The sequence below is a fragment of the Rhinopithecus bieti genome, unplaced genomic scaffold, assembly GCF_001698545.2.
Source record: "Rhinopithecus bieti isolate Rb0 unplaced genomic scaffold, ASM169854v2 scaffold_2439, whole genome shotgun sequence".
Classification (NCBI taxonomy): Eukaryota; Metazoa; Chordata; class Mammalia; order Primates; family Cercopithecidae; genus Rhinopithecus; species Rhinopithecus bieti.
Genome location: NW_016804232.1, coordinates 1,463,326 through 1,482,145, shown reverse-complemented (window position 1 = coordinate 1,482,145; position 18,820 = coordinate 1,463,326). Strand labels below are relative to the sequence as shown.

General features: G+C 38.9%; 1 protein-coding gene across 3 annotated transcripts in view; it reads right to left on the bottom strand.

Moving 5' to 3' along the window:
• Positions 1 to 306: 306 nt before the first annotated feature.
• RALA (RAS like proto-oncogene A) overlaps positions 307 to 18,820 on the bottom strand; it is a 90,918-nt gene continuing 72,404 nt past the window's right edge. For all 3 annotated transcript variants that reach the window (XM_017867379.1, XM_017867378.1, XM_017867380.1), the window contains 3 exons: positions 18,316 to 18,524; positions 11,296 to 11,470; positions 307 to 2,294 (listed from right to left, as the gene is read on the bottom strand). In XM_017867379.1, coding sequence (XP_017722868.1) covers positions 2,172 to 2,294; positions 11,296 to 11,470; positions 18,316 to 18,524 — 507 coding nt within the window. In that variant the 3' untranslated portion in view covers positions 307 to 2,171. The remainder of the gene's footprint in view (positions 2,295 to 11,295; positions 11,471 to 18,315; positions 18,525 to 18,820) is intronic.

The following is an 18,820-nucleotide window of genomic DNA, read 5'->3' as shown; positions in this document are numbered from 1 at the left end:
GATCAGAAAATGAATATAAAGCTGTCACCTATCCATTCTAGAGTTTGGAGCATTCTAAAAGTAATGTACACATTTGGTCATTTCAGGACCGCATAGAACATCTTCCATGTAGTTGTACACGAGTCCCTCCATTTCTGAGCCTTGATTAAATCTTAGCAATGCTGACACTGTTATTTAGGAAATCTGGCATTACACAAAAGAAGTCTCCAAACTGAGAGCTCAAAAGATGTAGCTGTTTGGTAAAAACACCCCCGTTGATACATTTGAATATTACATGTTATATTGTAAACATCAAGTAACACCACAAACATTTTAAAAAAGGAAGTTTATTGGTCTTTAAATGGCTCAAATTGCAAATAAACAAATCGGGTAGTGGCATCAGCCTAAGACACGTGATGCATCTTTGTCAGTTGGCTTCATAGCACCTCAGTACCCAGGAGAGGAAAGGTCTCAAAGAAAAGTCACAATGTTAGTGGTTAGGACCCCTGGTTAAATAAGACTGTAATGAGTACACATGGAGATTGCTGGGCCCGCTGGCCTGTGTTACATTGGTAACTTGAATTCCGCACATGGCATAGCCTATGAGAAATACGAAATGAAAGATGTACATCTCAAACCCTTTAAGGACAAATATTTAACATGAGAAGCTGGATGTAATATCTAAAGAGTGAGTTCCTAACTTTACGTACACACCTGTTACCTGGAATGCCTGAACACATCTTTGACCTGTTGAAATTAGGACTGAGAAAAAAGAAAAAAACACTTTGTTGAATCAACTGTCCTAGCCCCACTGCAAAGAGGGGGAAAAAAAATCTGACAGTGGCGTATTTCTGACTGAAATTATGTCCCCAAGTAGTGTGCCAGAATTCTTCCAGCAGGAACACCACACAATGGTGACACAGCCTAATGTGTGGTCAGTGTGTGCCACACATTTTCTGCACTATACCCAGGTTTGACGGCTTGATGTTAACTTCTGAAAATGTAGCTACAGTGTTCTTCATTATACATGAACAGACAAGAATTACTACTAATAATTCCTGTATCAAATTGTAACTTCATGAGTATAAATTTAGAAATGAACAGATGGCAAGCATGAGTATTTTCCCAAAGTGTTCTAGTGCAAAATGCATTAGCACTACTGACATTTTCTTCCTGTGCCCTGCTCCCAGATTAAAAACTTAACACTTACATGCTCACCACTGGCAGAAAGTGATTTCCAGGGACCAGCATCTTAGAGAAGAGGAGGGTTCATTCAAACATAACTGGTGCTGAATCCTCACAGTTGAAAATTATCTTACAAGTATATGCTGGTCCTTCACTGAAAATGACCTTGCAGTTTATTAAAAGCGATCAAAGAGCTCTGGAATCTTATTTTCAAGAACCAGAGTATGGCACACATTTTAAATTTGGACAGACTCCTAGCAGACAGTTACTTCTCAAGAATTTTCTATACAAAAGCTGTATTCCATGCTAGGCATATATTTTCTCACCAGTACACATGGGGCAGTGGACCCCTGGTGTCAGTAACACACCCAGAATGATATAACCGGGTATTTTTCAGTTTCTAAATTAAGGCATATTCAAAAAATTCCATGTACAAGTTTACACCACTTTTCTAAGTTACTCACCAGGTAACTAAAGTAGATTCACAGATGAATTACTCTCAGTTTAACTATATGCAACAACCATGCCAATAACTTTTCTTCTAAATTTTGCATAATGGTTAAAAAAAGTGGTACAGTTTAACTATCATGTTCACAATTGTCATTTTTCAAGGCAGAAGACCAAGACATTTTAAAATGATATAAAATTTAAGCTTTATAATAAACACCAGAGGAAATTGCCTTTCCTCCCACTCCCCACCCCCATCTCACCTCTTTATTTAATATTTCAAGAAAGACTGCCGAGAAACACAAGCTCACACGCTACATTCAGGACCATGATAAATGTAGGCAATTATGAAATAAGTTGAACTTTGCTTCTTGGTGAAGCCACATTAATTTCTTTTTTAAGTAAATTTGACTTTCATTGCAGTTCCAATTCATGCTTTTAGTGATATACAACAATTTCCAAAATGTTAAAGTAATTTCAGTCAATTAAGCCTTCAATGGCAATGCTTATAAATTATATTTATTAGTATGGTCAAGATAAGAAAGGAGTTTGGGCTTTGATTATAAAATGCAGCATCTTTCTCTGATTCTCTTGGCTAAACTTTTCCTCTTCTTTTTTCCATTCTTTTCTTTGCTGTCTTCCATCTTTCTTGCTCGAATTTCTCTCATTAAATCAAAAAATACCTAGACAGAAAAAAAATAGGATCAATAAAGCAAACAGATATATGAACTTAGTACTTCTCCAAATCACAGCAGTAAACTTTGGGGATAAGAGAAGCATAAATATTTAAGAACTCTTGTTTGGGAGTAGAGAGCGGAAAGCATACAACAAAAGCCTGATTCTCCCAGTATCTTGAAAAAAGGAGGAAACTAGGAAGTTTTCTGAATTACACTTTATGGTAAAAATGTTCATATGTAATAAAACCTGATCTTTCTGTTCCAGTTTTTGAGACGAAAATCTATAAAGTGCTACAAGGTGACGATAGCCCCAAAGATAAAACTCAATGGATTATACTGAAGTACTTTAATAATCAATAAATGTATTTTATTAATTTATATTTAACAATATATGCTTAACTTTATATTTAATAATTTGGTATTTCATAACTTGGTTTCCTCAGCTTCATTTCTAAAATGGAGAAAAGCTCCATTTTTAGAAATGAAGCTGAGGAAGATGGGTGTATGCTTTATCATCTTGATACCAGACACTATGAAACAACTTTGTCTGTTACTCTATATGTGAGAATTTATCAGTTTTTGTCTGATGTCTAGGAACTGGTAAATAATGAGATATTAGCATAGTAACTAAAAAAATTATGAGTATAACAATTCAAAGTTAAATTTCAATAAGAAATTCCTCTGTTCTGTAACATAGAAGGGTCTGGAAGGCTACACACTCACACTCCACATAAACAGCTGAGAGTATATGATAAAAGGAGGAATAACTTTTATGATCACTTTTGAATTCTGGATTTAAAAAATAAGTTTTTACTTATAGAATTAAAAAACCCAGTAAGACTAAAGATGAGCAAGGAATATGAAAGCGATAAGGAGTGCTGTGAGTAAAGTGTGCGTATGTCATGACTGATGTGGCCTGTCCTAACGCATCTCTGAAAAAAGCAACATACGGAACAGCAGATAGAGCACTACCTGTGTGTGTGTGTAGGGCAGGAGTACACCTGTATTTGTTTGCCCTTGCACAAAGAACAATGAAATAATAAACCAAACCCTAATAATTTTAGTTTCAAGAAGAAGGGAGGAGGGTACAAGGAAGAGTGAGGCATCTCTGAGTGTATCTTGTTATAGAATTTCTATTTTAGAGACATAGGTGGTTTACATACTCAAAAGTAAAATTAGGCTGGGACAGTGACTCACGCCTGTAATCTCAGCACTCTCGGAGGCCGAGGCGGGCAGATCACCTGAAGTCAGGAGTTCTAGAATACCCTGGCCAACATGGCAAAACACTGTCTCTACCAAAAATACAAAAATTAGCTGGGTGTAGTGAAGGGCACCTGTAATCCCAGCTACTCGGGAGGTTGAGGACAAGAATTGTTTGAACCCGGGAGGTGGAGGTTGCACTGAGCCAAGATCATGCCACTGATTCCTGCCTGGGTGACAGAGCAAGACTTAGTCTCAAACAAACAAACAAAAAAATAAAATAGCAAATCCTAAAAATTGAAAATCAAATTTAAACAAGTACGATCAGCCAGGCATGGTGGCTCACGCCTAAAATCCCAGCACTCTGGGACGCTGAGGTGGGTAGATCATCTGAGGTCAGGAGTTCAAGACCAGCCTGGCCAACATACAGAAACCTCACCTCTTCTAAAAATACAAAAATTAGCCAGGTGTGGTGGCATATGCCTGTAATCCCAGCTACTCGAGAGGCTGAGGCAGATCACTTGAATTCAGGAGGTGAAGTTTGCAGTGAGCTGAGATCATGCCACTAAACTCCAGCCTGGGCAACAGAGTGAGATTCTGTTTCAAAAAACAAACAAACAAAACACAAATAAGTAAGACTGACTATATTCCAAGATGGTGACATAGTCACACAGAGGAATTATTTCAAAGGTCTATAAGACATAGCATAGAAAGTACCTATTTTAGAATAGATGCTAAGGATAAAAATAGAAACAAAATTCCAACAAAACAATACAAAGACAAATCTTAAACTTTTTTTTGTTTGTTTTTGAGAGACTCTCTGTTGCCCAGGCTGGAGTGCGTTGATGCGATCTCAGCTCACTGCAATCTCTGCCTCCTGGGTTCAAGAGATTCTTCTGCCTCAGCCTCCCGAGTAGTTGGGATTACAGATGTGCACCACCATGCTCAGCTAATTTTTGTATTTTTGGTAGAGACAGGGTTTTGCCATGTTGGCCAGTCTGGTCTCAAACTCCTGACCTCAGGTGATCTGTCTGCCTCACCCTCTGAATGTGCTGGGATTACAGACGTGAGCCAGCACACCCAGACAAACTTCATTTTGTAGTTTGTTTGTGACAGCAATGTTGCTCTTTTGGAACTATTGTATATACACTGAAGACTAATGCAAGGGAGGAATTATGTTAATGTAATTTAGGAACCAAGATTTTCAGTGTAAGACAAAAGATCTAAGTACAAAATCAAAGATGTACACATTTATAATGTTAAATTTGAATTGGAAATAACAACATGATCACATTTTTTTTTTCTTTTAATAATACCTATTTCCTAGCACTATTCACTAAAAAATGACAACACAATAGCAGTAAGCAACTTAAGTAACTATGCTATGGCTGCTAAAAACCATTCCTCCTAAACAGAACCTGAGTTCCGCAGATGAAGGGCTGATTTCTGATCTGCAGCAAGAAGCATAAAATTTAAGTCAGAAAGCAAGGAAACTCCCAGAGATGAATGGGCTGAGTCAAACGGACATAGGACCAACATGAAGGAGCATAAATGGTTAAAGGGAAAAACTGAGCATAAAACACACACACACGTGCGCGCACACACACACACGCGCGCGCACACACAGAGTATGCAACAGAATGAAACACAACGATGACATAACACCCACGAATTCCTGCCCCGACTGGCTGTGATTCGATTTCCCCAGAGACTAGGAATTTCAGAAGGCCTCTTTTTCAAGTCTCTGGCTAACTAGCTAGGACAGGAGGTCTCAATTCTAACTAAATGTAATTATTGGAATACTCCCAGTATTGCTTTCTAATGCAGATAAATGACTATGAAAAGGAAACTAGATGAAGGTTTAATTTCTGATTTTATTTTCAATTGAATTTTGTCTGTTTCACGGACACACATTCACAGAGTACACCGTGATGTTTTGATACATATAATGTACAGTGGTAAGACCAGGGTAATTAGCACAGCCATCATCTCAATCATTTATTATTTGTGTTGGGAACATTCAATATCCTCCTTTCAGGTTATTTGAAACTATATATTATTGTTAAGTACAGTCATCTACAGTAGTATAGTACACCAGAGCTCATTCCTCATATCTAGCTGTAATTCTGTATAATTTAACAAATCTCTACCTATCCCTCCCATTCCCACCTCTAGTATTCTGTTCTATTTTTTACTTCTATGAGATCAACTTTTTCTAAGCTTTTACATATGAATGAGAACATGCAGTGTTTAACTGCCTGTTCCTGGCTTATTTCACTTAATTTTCTCCAGTTCTATCCATATTGCCTTGAATGACAGGATTTCATCCTTTTCAATGGTTGAATAGTATTCTATAGTGTGTATATATTTTCTTTATCCATTCATCTGTTGCTGGCACTTGGGTTAGTTCCGTATCTTGGCTATTGTGAACAGTGCTGTAACAAACAAATGTCATTAATAGGAAAACGGCTGTATTATGGAAAAGTCTAACCATGGAATACTTTGTGGTTTTAAAAAGAATGTGGATACATCTATATGCGGTGACATGGAAGAGTTATAAGATTTGTCATAAAATTTAAAAAGCACACCACAGAAATATGCACTATATATACAGATATAAAATATATTATGTATGTGTATAAATATGCACAAATCCTATTAATACAGGGGGAAAAACAAGCAAATGCAAACTTTCCCTTAGAGATATGTATGCCTGCTTTTCATGTCTGGAAAGACACACCCGTGTTAGCACTGGCTACTGAAAGGCAGGGGAAGGGAGTGAAATATGGGAGAAAAGTGACTCATTTTTCCTCCTTATGTTTCTGTATTATGAATTTTTCTTTATATAATAAGCATGTATCCATGTATTACTTGTACAATGAAAAAACCCAAATATCTTTTCCAAAAAATACGGTGTATTTCTACCAACATTCTTCCCTCAACATAAAACTGATTCTCTTGACATAATAAATCACACTCCCCCTTTGGACATCTGTTAATATTTGCTCAACTTCATTCTGTTCTGCCAGAATGTTCCTTAAAATCAAGAGCAACCTTGGAGTCGTGAATTAATAACCAGAGCATTTAGCTAGGATACTAACAAGGTCATTGAATGAATCCAATGAGTACACAAGTAGGTTTGCCCAGATGTTCCTTGCGCCTCAGGGTGATTCCTCTATGACACGCATGGCCTCCTGAGACATGCCATGCCCCATCTCTGGTGGCTATGACACTTTTTCATAAGTAGATTTAAAATCTGCATCTTTGAAACTTCCACCTAACGGTCTATTTGGAATCCAGATGAGGATAAGGCATGAGCCAATGATCTTATGGAGAGCTAGCATTTGTTCTGTGACAAAGCACGACACTTCACAATTTAATAAAAGGGAATAACACTTCCTATTCCTGAAAATTTGTGATCAGGCTTCTAGTAGTGGATGACATAAGAAATGGGAGATACACTAGCTATTCCAACCATTGTTTTGTTTTGTTTTTGAGATAGGGTCTAGCTCCATTACCCAGGCTGGAGGGTAGTGGTGTGATCTCAGCTCACTGTAGCCTCCGCCTCCCAGGCTCAAGCAATCCTCCTGTCTCAGCCTCCCAAGTAACTGGGACTACAGAGACATTTGCCACCACACCTGGTTAATTTTTGTACTTTTTGTAGAGAGAGGGTTTTGCCATGTTGCCCAGGCTGGTCTCAAACTCCTGGGCTCAAGTAATCTGCCTGCCTCAGCCTACCAGAGTGCAGGGATTATAGGTGTGAGCCACCGCACCTGGCCCCAGCCATTTTTCTGAGTAAAACAGTGAGGAAAGAATGTGAGCATGTTAGCACCAGAGTTGGCCAGACCCAGAGGCCGCAGATGCCACCACAAACCCCGTGACCTTGAGCGAGTTATGTAATCTTCCCACACCTCAGCTTCCTCGTCTAAAAGTGAGCATCAGAAGAATATCTATGCCTCACACAATTAAGGATTAAATGGTTGGTACTTATCACAGTGCCTGGCTCTTATAAGCACAAACAAATATTAGCTTTTCTGATTATTAGATTATTTCCTCAGGAGAACAACCATGAAGACAAGTATAACCTAATTCTGGAAATTGAATGGTTGCTGCAAATGACTTTTACGTAGCCACTGAGGTACTTTATCTGGTAGCCACTCCGCAGGATGTAGCAGTACACGAAATTACAGTCTTCAGTATGGATTTCCACCTCACTTTACAAGCAGCCTCGTTTAATGTAACTCTGTTTTGGACAGGTGACCACTGACTGCAGACTGTATTATCTGAAACTGGCCACAGCAATGTTTCCTATGTGCTTTTCCAGAATCCTGCCACTTTTCATCAAGAGGTGAAGTCTACTGCCCTTCCTTCTCAACCTAGGTGAGACTTTGTGACTACCTTAAACATGTAGAATGAGGTAGAAATAATGCTGCATAACTTCAGAGACTATGTCATAAAAGGCTGTATGGTTTTTGCCTGGTTCTTCTTCTCTTGTGACACTTGCCCTTGGAGACTCTGCCCACTGTGCTGTGAGGAAGCCTAAACCAGCACATGTGGAAAAGGCCACATGGAGGAGCCCACCTGGAGAGGAACTGAGGCATCCTTGGATAACAGCCAGCATTATCTGGCTGAGCCAGACATGTGTGAACAAGCCTTCAGAACCTAAGTTTAGGTATTTCCAGTGCCTAGACTTGAAGCTTTCAGCTGAGGCAGCAGACACTGTAGAGCAGAGCCAAGCCATTTCCACTGTGCCCTGTTCAAATTCTTGGCCAGAGAATGTATGAGCAGAATAAATGACTGTTTTACCCAGAAAGGTTTTGGGGTGTACTTTGTTATACAGCCATAGTAACTAAAACAGCCTTATACTTTTATTTTTTGAAAAAGTGATACAGTCGTACCTCAGTATCTGTGGGGGATTGGTTCCAGGATGCCTGTGGATATCAAAATCTGTACCTACTCAAGTCCCGCAGCTGGCCCTGCGGAACCCATGGATACAAAAAGCCAGCCCTCCGCATATGCAGGTTTCACATCCTGCTGTATTCTCTGTCTGTATTTCGTTGTGGACGCAGAGACCAATGACATGGAGGGCAGACTGCATCTGTGAAAAAAAATCTGCGCAGCTGAAATCTGTGTTGTCTGAGGGCCAAGTGTCCATGAATATGGCAAAAAGTTCACAAGGGTATTTGCAGTCAAAAGAGCATAAACTGTGACTCAATTCTCTGGAGACAACCACAGGTACCAGAGTCTTACATATCCTTATGATGTGTACATAGATAATGTGTATGTATGTGTGTTTAAAACACATGGCAGCAAGCTACAGACACCACTCTGTACTTTGCTTCACTTACTTTATAATTGAAGATCATTTGATATCAGCACATTTAGTTCTATCTTCATTTCTTTTTAATGGTTGGGCAATACTCCATTATTTAAACCAGTCCATTATTGAACACTTGGATATTTCCAGTCTTTTGCTTCTAAAACTAATGCTTCACTGACTACTACTGAACATACATGTATACATGAGTGCATAATTTGTTCTGTATAATACATTTTTAGCACTTAAATTGTTGGGTCATAATTCTGATAGATATCACAAAACTGTCCTTCCACCAAAATGACAGGTTCCTATTTTTCTATACTCTTGCCGACAGTATATTCTATTCTCAATCTCTTTGCTTTTTTTCTCCCAAAGTGACGGGTAAAAAAAGGACATTCCACTGTAATTTTAAGTTGTACTTCCCTTTTAATAAGAGACGGAACCTCTCTTCCAGTTTAAAGGCCATGTATGTTTCCTTTCTACGACATGCCTGTTGCTGTTTCTGGGCCATTTTTCCTAGGTTTTTGGTCTTTCTCTCACTGTCCTGTAAGACCTGTGCTAATGCAGACACCATACTTCCCAGGGCCTCTGATGCCAACACATGATCACCACAAGGACTGTTACAATACAGCTTTCTATCTTGAACTGCCAGTGTCTGCATGTCTTCCCCACTCCCCTTAGGTTCAAATAGTTTTTATAGTGTGTTCTACAACCTACTCGAGACATCAATTAGGAAAGTATATATATGCTATGAGAATGTTCAATGTTGCCTTTTAAAACCTCAAACACCCTCAAATCTTAAAATATATTTTCATTAATACTTTAAAAATATTTGCCCTACATACTGCCTCTTCAAATCTATAATTTTCTAATGACTTACTATAGGTCAGGCACAGGCTGGGGCATTTTACGTATATGATTTCATTTCATCTTTACAATAATCCTATGAAGCAGATACTCTTGTTCTCATTTCCAAAGGGAAGCTAACTGAAATACCCAAGCCCTACCTACTGTGTTCAGAAACCGTGGTTCCCAGGAAACTATGATAGGGCATGCTATGGACTGAATGCTTGTGTCACCCCAAAATTCATATACTGAAACCCTAATTCCTTACGTGATGACAATAAGAGATGGGGCCTTTGGGTGGTAATTATGTCACTAGGGTAGGGTTTTCATAATGGAATTAGTATCCTTCTAAGAACGAGGAGAGCTATCTCTCTCTCTCTGTCATATGAGGATACAGCAGGAAGGTATAAGGAAATCCTGCAAATCAGGAAGAAAGCCCTCTCCAGAATCATATTGTCTAAGACCTTGATCTTAGACTTATCAGCCTCCAGAACTGTGGGAAATAACTTTGTTATTTAAGCAAAACACACACACACACACACACACACACACACGCCCTAGCCCCAACCTTAGAAAAAATTAGTATCCTGAATAGAAATCTGTAGTACTCACTTTGTACAGATATGTTAGACCTAAAGGAATCTTACAATGTGCTAAGAAGTTAATAAGTTTAAGACAGCAATGACACTGTCTTAAGACCTACAGCAAAATAACAGAACAAATCTTGAACTTTTTTTTTAACCTAGTACTTTCTGGATCAGGGTTATAAATCTACAGGCATACGCAGCACTTGCTAGAAGTGTAAATTCTCAGGTCCCATTCCAGACCAAATGAATCCAAATCTCTGGGGATAAGACTCAAGAATGTGTGTTTATGAAGATTTACAGGCAGTTCTTTTGCCTATTTGAGCCTGAGAGGCACTACTGCAGAGCCTAGATACTTGCAGGCTAAAGAAAGACCACACTTGGAGGCCTTTAAGATCCTGTGCTACCTTAGCCCAGTGGACAGTCTTTCTAGATACCGGACCTGGTCTAGGGTAGTGGGATGAAATGTACTTGGGGGTGTTCCACATCTGGTCTTCAGGAAGGGCCACTCTGAACAAAGTGAGACAAGAAAGAAGGGCAGACGGTTTCCTTTTCTTTCTCTTTCAGGAGAAAACAAAAGTTGAGGGTGGGGAGTGGAGAGTGGCAGGAGAGATTTTAAAACGATCTTATCTGGGGGCTTCTTCATCTTGGATGGTATCCTTATTTTTAAGAACTTAAGTGGGGTTGGGTAGGCGTCAGGTCAGAGGTAAGAACGTTCAGTGCTGGAATCCTGGGACTCACACAATTCCTTCTAAATTATCCAAAGACTCAATAGGATAAGGGGGGAAAAAGGTCAAGAATGTCATCAGTGCTTAAAAAAGAAAAAAAAAAAGGTACATTTAGCTGCAGTGTCTTGTGTTTTAATGTCTCTTGGGAAGCTAAGGACAAGGTGAACTAAAATTCCTAACATGTATCTGAGCATTCAGGGATGATAAGAATCAACATACATTAAATCTCTATTTGAAAGTTTCATAGACTCTCCAGACAAAATGGAGCCAAGTTAAAGCAAACCAACCTATTTTAACATGATGCAGTAGTAAAGAGAGTCACATGTTACCTTGTCAACATTAGCTCGTGTTTTAGCAGATGTTTCCACGTAGTTAACATTCCACTGCTCAGCTCTGTTTTTTGCCTCTTCTACAGAAACCTGCCTTTTATCTTCTAAATCTGATTTGTTACCAACCAGTAGAAAGGGAACATTCTCATCTTCTTTTACTCTTAAAATCTGCTCCCTGGATAAGAGAAAATGAAAAAGAAATAACAACATTATAAGGATAGCACAGAAAGTTCTTGTTTACCTCGTATCTAGTTTTCCCTATTGTTAACATCTTCTACTACTGTGGTACACGAATCACAATTAATGAACCAATAGTGATACAGTATTAGCAACTAAGGTCCAAACTTTATTCAAATGTGCTTGCTTTTTGCCTGACATCCTTTTTCTGTTCCAGGATCCCATCCAGGTTGCCACATGACATTGAGTTTCGTCATGTCTCTTTAGCCTCGAGTTGGCCATGGTAGTTCTCAGACTTTCCTTGTTTTTGATGACCTTGATAGTTTTGAGGACTGCTGGCAGGCAGTTTGTTGAATGTCTCTCAATTGGGATTTGTCAGATGTTTTTCTCATGATTAAACCAGGGTTATTGGTTCTCGGGAGGAAGATAACAAGAGAGTGCTATTCTTATTGCATCATATCAAGGGTCCCGCCAACGGTTTTTTAAAACCCAAATGTGCCAGAAATTACTGGAAGTCAGACCTCAAGCATAGATTTTGCATTGAGAGCTAAGTTATCCACTGTGAAAGTGTCATCAATTTTAAAGTACCATGGTTCTGCTCTTCCTAGTCATGTAAGTCTGAGCAAAGTACTTCTTACCTCAGTTTCCTCATCTACAAAATGGAGCTAACAATGATACATTCCTTATAAAGTTGCTATGAGGGTTAAATGTGAAGTGCTTATAACTGCATGGAACAGTGTAAATATTCAAATAATGTTATCTCATTAATCTACTGGAAGAAATGTTTTCTTATAAAATCAACAAACAAAAGGAAATCTGTAAGATTTAGGTTCACTAATTTGCTACCTTAAAAATGCCTCTCCTTTGAAATTATTAAGAGCTGATGAAGCTATAGGAACATAAGTACAGTCAGCCCTCTGTATCCACAGACTCAACTAATTGCAAATAAAAAATATCTTTTAAAACCCCCAAAATAGCCAGGTGCAGTGGCTCATACCTGTAAACCCAGCACTTTGGGAGGCTGAGGCAGAAGGATTGCTTGAGGCTAGGAGTTCAATACCAGCCCAGGCAACATAGTGAGACCCCATATCTATAAAGAATAGAAAAAAAAAATTGGCCGGGTGTAGTAGTGTGCACCCATGGTCCTAGCTACTCAGGAAGATCACTTGAGCCCAGGAATTCAAGGCTGCAGTGAGCCACGATTACATTACTGTACTCTAGCCTGGATGACAGAGTAAAACCCTGTCTCAAAAAAAAAAAAAAAAAACAAAACCAAAAAAATGCCACAACAAAAAGTAAAACAAAATTTAAAATGCAGAATAACAACGATTTACCTACCAATTATGCTGTATTAGCTATTAAAAGTAATCTAGAGATGACTCAAAGTACATGGGAGGATGTGCATAGGCTATCTGCAAATACCACACCATTTTATAGAAGAGACTTGAACATCCATGGATGCTGTTATCCACAAGGGGTCCTGGAATCAATTCCCCGCCACCCTATACTGAGGGATGACTATATTTTACAATAAGAGAAAATGAGAAAATTAAAGGGATATTAGAATGGCAAATCAGCAAAGTACACTTGGTTTTGCAGGTCTTTTTTTTTTTTTTTTTTTCCGACACCCAGGCTGGAGTGCAGTGGCATGATCATGGCTCACTGCAGCCTCAACCTCCCGGACTCAAGCAATTCTCCCACCTCAACTTCCCAAGTAGTACAACTATACCCACAGGCACACACCACCATACCCAGCTAATTTTTTTTTTTTTTTTTCCGTAGAGACAGGGTTTCACTGTGTTGTCCAGACTGGTCTTGAACGCCTGAGCTCAAGTGATCTGCCTGCCTCGGCCTCCCAAAGTGCTGGGATTACTGCTGTGAGCCACTATACCTGGCTGTAGGCATTTCTACAGTGATGCTTGAGAAATTGGGAAAAACCTTCTTCCCTTATTTTCAGATTATTCTATTCTGTGTTTCTTAGACAATGTTTCCTAAATACCACCAGCACACTACTACCACTAACATTTTACTCAGTGTTCACAATGTGCCAAACACTGCTTTCAGGACTTTACATATTTTCTCATTTAATCCTTACCTAAACCTATGAAGTTAGTATCATTATTATTCTTGTCCTACAGATGAGGAAACTGATACACAGAGAAATTATGTTAACTTGCTCAGAGTCACACTTAAGTAGAACCAGGTCTGAGAAATCCAACTCCAGAGCACACAATGAACTTGTACATGAGATACCACGAGAATACAAAGGCAGACCTCCTGGATTTTAACTCTATGCTATTCCTGACTGCACGACCTGGGGCAAGCCACTTAACCTCCCTGCATTTCAGTTTCTTCATTTACAAATTTGGATGTCGCTTTTTTGAAAAAAGCCAAATTTAAGACACCACTGGTTCTCAATCTTATTTTATGGACTCTAAGAAAAACTGCTGGCAATTATGACTGTATGGTGCCATATCATAAGACATAGCCCTGAGAGCTGTTAAAATGTACATCTTATAATCTATGAAATCCAGCAGTATCAACCTCAGAGTGTTGTTTGAGAAACTAGTTTATATATGTGAATGCACAGAACAGTCTGGCTCCCGGTAAGTGTTGCATGAGTATGAGGTAGTGCTACTACTATTACTACTTCATCCACTTGATTACTCATGATGTAGCAAACATTCTAACACATTCAACACTCAAAGGAAGTTCTTTGGACCTGAACTCTCAGTTCTTCTAATGTGAATAGACTATAGGCTGCACAGACTATGGGTCACAGAGAAAGTAAACTCCATTCTTTACTGATTTGTATTTGTCTTAGAAAACAAAATGCCAAATAAGCACGGTATCTGGGTGATGCAGGCTAAGATGTACAGCACTACATGGTGCTATGATGCTTCCTACCACTCACATGATTTCTTGCAAAACCATGTCAACTTTCACCATGATTACTATTAAATATATTCAGTACTTGTGAAGAGGATTTTGGCCAATCACAATCTTTTCTAGGGCATGCTGTGACTTTCTTAACCAGTTTCCTTTGTGAATGAGGACCTGAATGCTGTTCTTCTTTTTTTTTAAATTATACTTTAAGTTCTAGGGTACATGTGTACAACGTGCAGGTTTGTTACATAGGGATACGTGTGCCATGTTTGTTTGCTGCACCCATCAACTCATCATTTACATTAGATATTTCTCCCAATGCTATCCCTCCCCAGACCCCACCCCAAGACAGGCCCCAGTGTGTGATGTTCCNTATAGGCTGCACAGACTATGGGTCACAGAGAAAGTAAACTCCATTCTTTACTGATTTGTATTTGTCTTAGAAAACAAAATGCCAAATAAGCACGGTATCTGGGTGATGCAGGCTAAGATGTACAGCACTACATGGTGCTATGATGCTTCCTACCACTCACATGATTTCTTGCAAAAACCATGTCAACTTTCACCATGATTACTATTAAATATATTCAGTACTTGTGAAGAGGATTTTGGCCAATCACAATCTTTTTCTAGGGCATGCTGTGACTTTCTTAACCAGTTTCCTTTGTGAATGAGGACCTGAATGCTGTTCTTCTTTTTTTTTAAATTATACTTTAAGTTCTAGGGTACATGTGTACAACGTGCAGGTTTGTTACATAGGGATACGTGTGCCATGTTTGTTTGCTGCACCCATCAACTCATCATTTACATTAGATATTTCTCCCAATGCTATCCCTCCCCCAGACCCCCACCCCAAGACAGGCCCCAGTGTGTGATGTTCCCCGCCCTGTGTCCAAGTGTTCTCATTGTTCACTTCCCACCTATAAGTGAAAACATGTGGTGTTTGGTTTTCTGTCCTTGTGACAGTTTGCTCAGAATGATGGTTTCCAGCTTCATCCATGTCCCTGCAAAGGACATGAACTCATTCTTTTTTATAGCTGCATAGTATTCCATGGTGTGTATGTGCCACATTTTCTTAATCCAGTCTATCACTGATGGACATTTGGGTTGGTTCCAAGTCTTTGCTATTGTGAGCAGTGCCGCAATAAACATACATGTGCATGTGTCTTCATAGTAGCATGATTTATAATCCTTTGGGTATATATCCAGCAATGGGATCACTGGGTTAAATGGTATTTCTAGTTCTAGATCCTTGAGAAATCGTCACACTGTCTTCCACAATGGTTAAACTAATTTACACTCCCACCAACAGTGTAAAAGCATCCCTATTTTTCCACATCCTCTCCAGCATCTGTTGTTTCCTGACTTTTTAATGATCGCCACTGAATGAAGTTGTTAACAACAAGTAACCTGCCACTCAGTCTCACCACTTGGAAGGTGAGACTGACTCAGGTGTTTGTAACTCTAGCACCTCTGGTTATATATGTGTATATATAGTCATTAATTTATTTCTTAATAAATACCTACTAAGCTACTCTGAGTCAGGCGCTGCAGGGAAACCAATACTGAAAAACTATAGTGTGACGGATGCTGGCAGAAACAAGGCTGTAGAAAACCTGGACCTACTGGGTTCCGAGGTGAGAAGATGTTATTTTTTTTTTTAGAGTTAATAGATTGGTTTTATTAGCAACTTTCCTGGATGCCAGAGAAAGGTAATTCTATGGTATAAACTTCATAAACATTTTGCTTAATACAATACTCCCTTTAAATACAGTTTTAGAGGCTATTACAGCATTTCAGAATAGGGAAGTACAATCTGGTCCAACTTCATTTTGACATAGGAAAGTAAAAACCAAAAGGTAAGGGTTTTTGAATCAAAACAAATGCTTACTAAACATGTACTTACTATAGATTATATGCTAGCAACTATGTCATATATAGGTACTGGGGATACTGAGACAGGCAAGGAATGGGTGTTAAGCGTGATACTGGAGTTGTAGCAAGGACATTGCATATACAGACAAGGAAGTAATGGATTTTGTGGATCATAGAGATGACCAGGAAGGCCAAAGGGAGGAGCTGATATTTATGCTACTCTTACAGTGTAGACCACATGGAGTGCCTACTGTAACCATTCAGACCTTTTCAAAAAAGCCTTTCATATTGTTGGTGAGTCACTAGGGTCATTTTTATTTATGGCAGGGGCACTGGAGGTATGCCATAAGAGTAATGAATCATCCTTATTTTCTGTAATAGTAATAGCCCAAGATTCTTGGCATGAAAATACCTTACTCTCCTGAGATATCACTTTGACTTTGGTGACTATGGTGATTAACATTTATTCCATTACTTAGAACACGACTTGCTACATTATGAGCACTCAAATATCTGCTGAATGAATAAGCACTGGCATTTATATAACTTTCAACATGCCTCCCAATTACAAGTTACCAGGGTCTGCCATCCCTTTGCATGTCATCATATATGAAATTCCTTCCTCATAGAAACCAACAAACTTTTTTTTTTTTTGAGACGGAGTCTCACTTTGTCACCCAGGCTGGAATGCTGTGGCCGGATCTCAGCTCACTGCAAGCTCCGCCTCCCAGGTTTACGCCATTCTTCTGCCTCAGCCTCACGGGTAGCTGGGACTACAGGCGCCGCCACCTCGCCCAGCTAGTTTTTTGTAGTTTTTAGTAGAGACGGGGTTTCACCATGTTAGCCAGGATGGTCTTAATCTCCTGACCTCGTGATCCGCCCGTCTCGGCCTCCCAAAGTGCTGGGATTACAGGCTTGAGCCACCGCGCCCGGCCTAACAAACTTTATTTTATAAATAAATCTATACTTCAAAGTTTCTCAATTACCTACTTTTTGCAAAGAATACTCTATTAGAATAAGTTCTTGAGATTTTCAAGTGTGCATTAAAAAGGAATGCTTTGTATAAGCCTTGGTTTAGTTTTTTGCTCAACCACCTGAAATGCCCTCTTTCCTTATGTGTGCAAATCCTTCTTTTCTTCAAACTTATCTATTTCATGAAGGTTTCCCAGCTTCTTTCCCCTCCCAGATCTTCTGTACTAACCACTGCCCATGTTTCCTACTTTGTCACTAACTTGCTCTTGGTTAAATGCCTTATATATTCATCTAGGCTGTGTGAATCTTGAAAATACTGGGTACATTACATGCTTCTTTTCTGTCCTCCATATCAAGTAGACACTTAACACAGAAATAAAAATACGTATCACTTAATTAAAGAACACTTGATTTATGCATGTAGTATTTGCAAGACCACACAAGAACTCTATGCCAAATTTCTCTTATAGAGGAGTACCTCTTTCCCCTTTACCAAAACCACCTCCTCTAAAACCAAATGGGTTCCAGATTTTGATTAAACAATAAATATTAAAAATATTATATAACAATCTAGTGTGCCCACCTACAGAGATATTATTTCTATTCAAAAATTCATTCATTCTGAAGGTTCCCATGTAATAAGAAAAACAAACAAAATCAGTCTGTGCTATTAGGGCATCTATATTTTGAGGAGGATGGCAATGTGCCTGCTGAGCATTATATAGGGCTGAGAAACCATGACTAACAGAGAAAGATGTAACACCTGGGTAAGCTCCACTATGTGCTCCAAGTATGAACTGTTACGGCAGTAGTAGTTTACACTAAAGAGAAATACTTCAGTAACTCATAGAGACTCTGGGTAACTGAAGCTGTCACAAGATCAAACTCTAATACAGGTGACACTGGGATAGCTTTAAGACTATGCAAAGTATCCTGACGTGTATACATAACACAGTACAGAGAGTCATATACTAATATCAAAAAGGGAATAAACACAATTAGAGATAGAGTAAAAGACTAACAAGTTAGAACCTCTAGTTGTCTACTTGTGTGTGGGGAAGGAATTGTTGTATAGTATGTCACAAGCAACAACATTACTCTAGGACATACCTGAAGTCAGCTGTAGCTGCAAAGGATTCCATTTCTGTAATAGAGAAAACACAGAGGAACCCCTCCCCGCTTCGGAAGTAGTTGTCTCTAATTGCAGCGTAGTCCTCCTGCCCAGCTGTATCTAAGATATCGATCTGTACTTCCTCCCCATCTAGCACTACCTTCTTCCGATAGCTGTCTGCTTTGGTAGGCTCATAGTCCTCCACAAACTAGAAAAGATAAAAACACACCAATTTTTTAATTGTTATTTTTACGTTTCAAAACTTCTTATTTTGAAATAATTATAAATTCATGTGAAGCTGCCAAAATAGTACAAGAAGAGTTCTGTATACCCTTTGCCCAGATTCCTCCAATGGTAAAAACTACATTAATTTTAATTTTAGACAATCTGTTGGTTTCCTCAATTGCAAAAAGAGAGGGCTGAATGATTACCTCTAGGCTTTTACAGCTTGAAAACAGCTTTTCTTCCTTAAAACACAATACCTGCAAAACTATTACACATATA